The sequence below is a fragment of the Ailuropoda melanoleuca genome, chromosome 2 (genome assembly GCF_002007445.2).
Source record: "Ailuropoda melanoleuca isolate Jingjing chromosome 2, ASM200744v2, whole genome shotgun sequence".
NCBI lineage: Eukaryota > Metazoa > Chordata > Mammalia > Carnivora > Ursidae > Ailuropoda > Ailuropoda melanoleuca.
The window spans coordinates 127,423,440-127,427,416 of record NC_048219.1 but is presented as its reverse complement, the minus strand read 5'-3'; the positions used below and the strand labels follow the sequence as shown (position 1 = coordinate 127,427,416).

At 40.4% G+C, this 3,977-nt stretch overlaps 1 protein-coding gene across 1 annotated transcript in view; it reads right to left on the bottom strand.

Annotated features, from left to right (window-relative positions):
• GALNT5 (polypeptide N-acetylgalactosaminyltransferase 5) overlaps nucleotides 1-3,977 on the bottom strand; it is a 56,138-nt gene that overhangs the window by 40,640 nt on the left and 11,521 nt on the right. Inside the window, exon 2 of the mRNA XM_002923805.3 lies at nucleotides 1,941-2,107. Coding sequence (XP_002923851.1) covers nucleotides 1,941-2,107 — 167 coding nt within the window. The remainder of the gene's footprint in view (nucleotides 1-1,940; nucleotides 2,108-3,977) is intronic.

Sequence of the window (3,977 nt, the reverse complement as noted above, 5' to 3'; positions counted from 1 at the left end):
TCCTAGTTCTTATGTTCCATAGATGAGAGAAATCATATGATAATTGTCTTTCTCTGCTTGACTTATTTCACTTAGCATTATCTCCTCCAGTGCCGTCCATGTTGCAGCAAATGTTGAGAATTCGTTCTTTCTGATAGCTGAGTAATATTCCATTGTATATATGGACCACAGCTTCTTAATCCAGTCATCTGTTGAAGGGCATCTCGGCTCCTTCCATGATTTGGCTATTGTGGACAATGCAGCTATGAACATTGGGGTGCATATGGCCCTTCTCTTTACTACGTCTGTATCTTTGGGGTAAACACCCAGTAGTGCAATGGCTGGGTCATAGGGTAGTTCAATTTTTAACTTTTTAAGGGACCTCCACACTGTTTTCCAGAGTGGCTGTACCAACTTGCATTCCCACCAACAATGTAGGAGGGATCCCCTTTCTCCACATCCTCTCCAACAATTGTTGTTTCTTGCCTTGTCTGTTTTTGCCATTCTAACTGGCGTAAGGTGGCATGATTTTATTTTCTGATGTCATTTTCTTGGATGAATTTTTGTCTGTGTTCAATACTCCTAGCTATCTGTTTCTCAAATTCCAAATCCTTCTTTTCAGTGTTGCCAAGCGACACAGAGGAGGACAGGGGCAAATTCGCCTTGAAATAAATGAAACTCGGTCTCTGTACAAACTTCCTGGCTTACAAAGGCCCCTTCCAAGACCCAGACAAGAGGCTAAACATTGTATTCAAATTGGAAAATTTGTGAAAGAAAGATACTACAAATGCAATTGGTTAAGGCACTGTCACTTCCCTACCATGACACCCTCTGAGTCATACCTCTTTTGTCTTGTTGGGTGGTCAGAGAAGAGCTCATCTAAAGAAACGTTGGGGTTTTATGGGATACATTTACATGACTTGCAGTCACTTCTGTGTGTAATTAAGCTATTGACAGGTATTTCAGGTAGGAAAGGCTTCCAGAAGTACTTCTGCTGCTCACTTTCCTACTGATTTTGAGGTTTTTTTTTTTTTTCCTTAAAGAGGACGCTGAAAACATTATAAGCTCCAGGTCTCTCCAGGGGATTCTTCAGGTCCCTGGATCTGCCATCCATAAAAAGACTATTATTTGCCTGGTGACTGGATACTATTTCTGTTTATGCTGTCAAGGCCCCTTCTCAAAGTTTTCAACCAGTTTTTCTTAGGCATCTCACTGCTAATGGACCTCAGGGTGATTGTGGTAGGAACTCTGAGGCTGATGAAACTGGCTCATGCTGTTGTGGTCATGAGCAGAGCTAAGTTGTTCTATTAGGGTTGTCCTCTCTTTGCTATTTTCTAAAATTTCCTGAAGTGGGTTGTATTTTGGGAATTTGTAATGTAGTGGCTATGGGACTTCAGGTGGTAATGGACCACTTACTTACACAAATTATGTGATAGCCCCCAAAGGGAGATTCTTCACTTCTTCCAGACCTTGGTGGATTCTGCCTTTTTTAAAGCCTCTGTTGAAACCTTATCTCTTTGGTTCTATTGGCAATTTGTCTTCTCAACACTTAACACATAATGAGCTTTGCTCTTGAGGAAGAAACCATTGGCCTTCCATTTCTTTGTTTCCCATAGAGTCTAACTCTGACTTGTTATTACCAGTGGGAAAGACATCCTATTAAATGTGGGGTGCTTGCTTATTAGATTTCATAAAGTGGTTGAACATCTTCTGGTCTCTGGAGCTTCATGGTGCTCCAAGGAGCCCTAGTTAGAAAATCATCTCTACATGGCAGAGAAGGCACAGCTGAAGGGAAGTCTGAGACAGCTAACTGAAGATAGAACTCACTTTCTATATCCCGAAGATGCTTAGCCTTATGCTTCTAAGGCACCACATGAAAAACTAATTTGATATTTTTGCCATCCACCCAAATTGCTATTGCCTCATATCAAACTGTAATTTTCCAGAAGTGGTTTTCTTACCTTTGGTGCTGAAGTCATCTACCAGCAGAATCTCCTTGATGAGGTGCGGAGGAGAGCGATTAAGGACACTATGAACTGACCTCAGGAGAGTGGACCATACTTCATCCACAAAGCACATGATGACACTGGTGGTCGGGAGGTTATTGTGAACTAGCTGCTCTGCACACCTGAGCCAGGACACAAGCAGGACTCATTTTAAAACTAACAAGATGGTTTTAAAACTCACAGTATGCAATTGCATGTATATACACATATACTCACATGCTCTGTTAATCTGCCTGTGTGCCTATCTGTCTATATATCTGTTCATCCATCCATCCATCCATCCATCTATCCATCCAACATCTGCTACATATATCAGTGATGATTTTGTCATGTGTTTTTCTTAGGGAGGGGTATAAGCAAAATAAATAAGCAGAGTAAGAATAGCCAGTAACAGCAGTTGCTAGAAAAGGACTAGCAATGCAAGACATGAGAAGCTCTTGGGGAGGCATCTTGCTGTAGTGGACAGCGCATAGGCTTTGCAGGTGGTTAGGCACTATTTTGAATCTCACCCCCAATATTTCTCAGATTTTTATCCATTGATACCATACTTATTCTCTCTCTGTCTCAGTTTCTTCATCTTTAAAATTAGGTAAACGTTCTTATTCAACAGAGCTTCACAGTCTAGTGAGAACGCACATAAAATGTCTAGCACAGTTCCTGGCATAGGAATTCACCAAATGGTAGCTAGTGCTATCCTACTTAGACCACATACCACAAGAGAACACTCTGACTTATTTAACGTTACCAAGTAGTTTCTGATTGCCCTTCCAACTGGCCTCCTGCCAAGTGCCAAAGGAAATATTCTTTCTCCCACTCTGCATGTGAGTGTATTTATGGGTATATATATGGAGATATATAATTAAACTCTTCATCTTCTCTATCTATTTAAGGGTTACTTGCTGAGACTCTCTGTGCTACAGAGTAACCACAGTTGAAATAATCCTCCTGGCATAGAGAGGAGGATAAGATTAAAGTGGGAGTTGGTATTCAGGTGGGTTGTAATTGGTCTTGGATTTTTTTCCACACCCTGCAATGTGTACTGCCTCGCTGCTGGCATCCTTCCATCCCCTGCCTGTTACTCGTCATAGGAGGGTGCCGAGTGGAACCTCACAAAAAGTATTTGCCATCCTTCTAACACAGCTACTGTTAGTAATGTCATAATTAAATTACAATGATCATAAATATTCTAGGCATGCTGTATTATTTCAGTTTAAACCAACAACATCTCTTCTCCTTTTTTTATGGATGAATAATTGAAATCATGGTGAAGCTAGTTCATGATTATACTGTTAGTAAATGGCAGAGTTGGGACTCAAACTCTGGTCTGGTCTGACTCCAGAAATAGCCATACAGGAAGCCTTAAGTTCTCAAGAATAAAAGAAGCTGGCAGCAGATGTAGCATTTTGTGGGAGCAGGCACTTCTGCCAGACAATATAGCTACACTTTGCTTAGTCTGTCAAAAAGAAATAGATAAGAGCAAAAACCATAGTAAAACCATAGTTCCATGCATTCACCATTTATCAGTAGTACTTGACCAAGTACGATTATCCAGATAACTATAACAACTGCTTAGGATCCATATTATTACCCTCTTCTCTAAATAGACCAAACTGAAGCTGGAGAAGTTAGATGACTTACCCAACATGATTCACCTAGAAAGGATGTGTATGGAAATGTGAACACATAGTTGTCATTCTACTGCCCTATGCTGATTTTTCTGTACCAAGAGCATAGGTTTTAGAACCAGATAGATATGTGGTCAAATACCAGATCCCCTAATTACCGGCTTAGATAAATTGGTAGCTCCTTTGAATCCCAATTTGCCAGAGATTAAGAAGCTCCAAGCAGAGATTAAGAATCAACTTATTATAAGATTAAATGCAAATAGTTTATAAAACTCACCTACTATTTATCTGACACACAGCAGATACTTAAGAAAAGGTAGGCAAATCCAACTTTGGTCTGTAATTTCAACGGTTCCCTAAAGTGGGT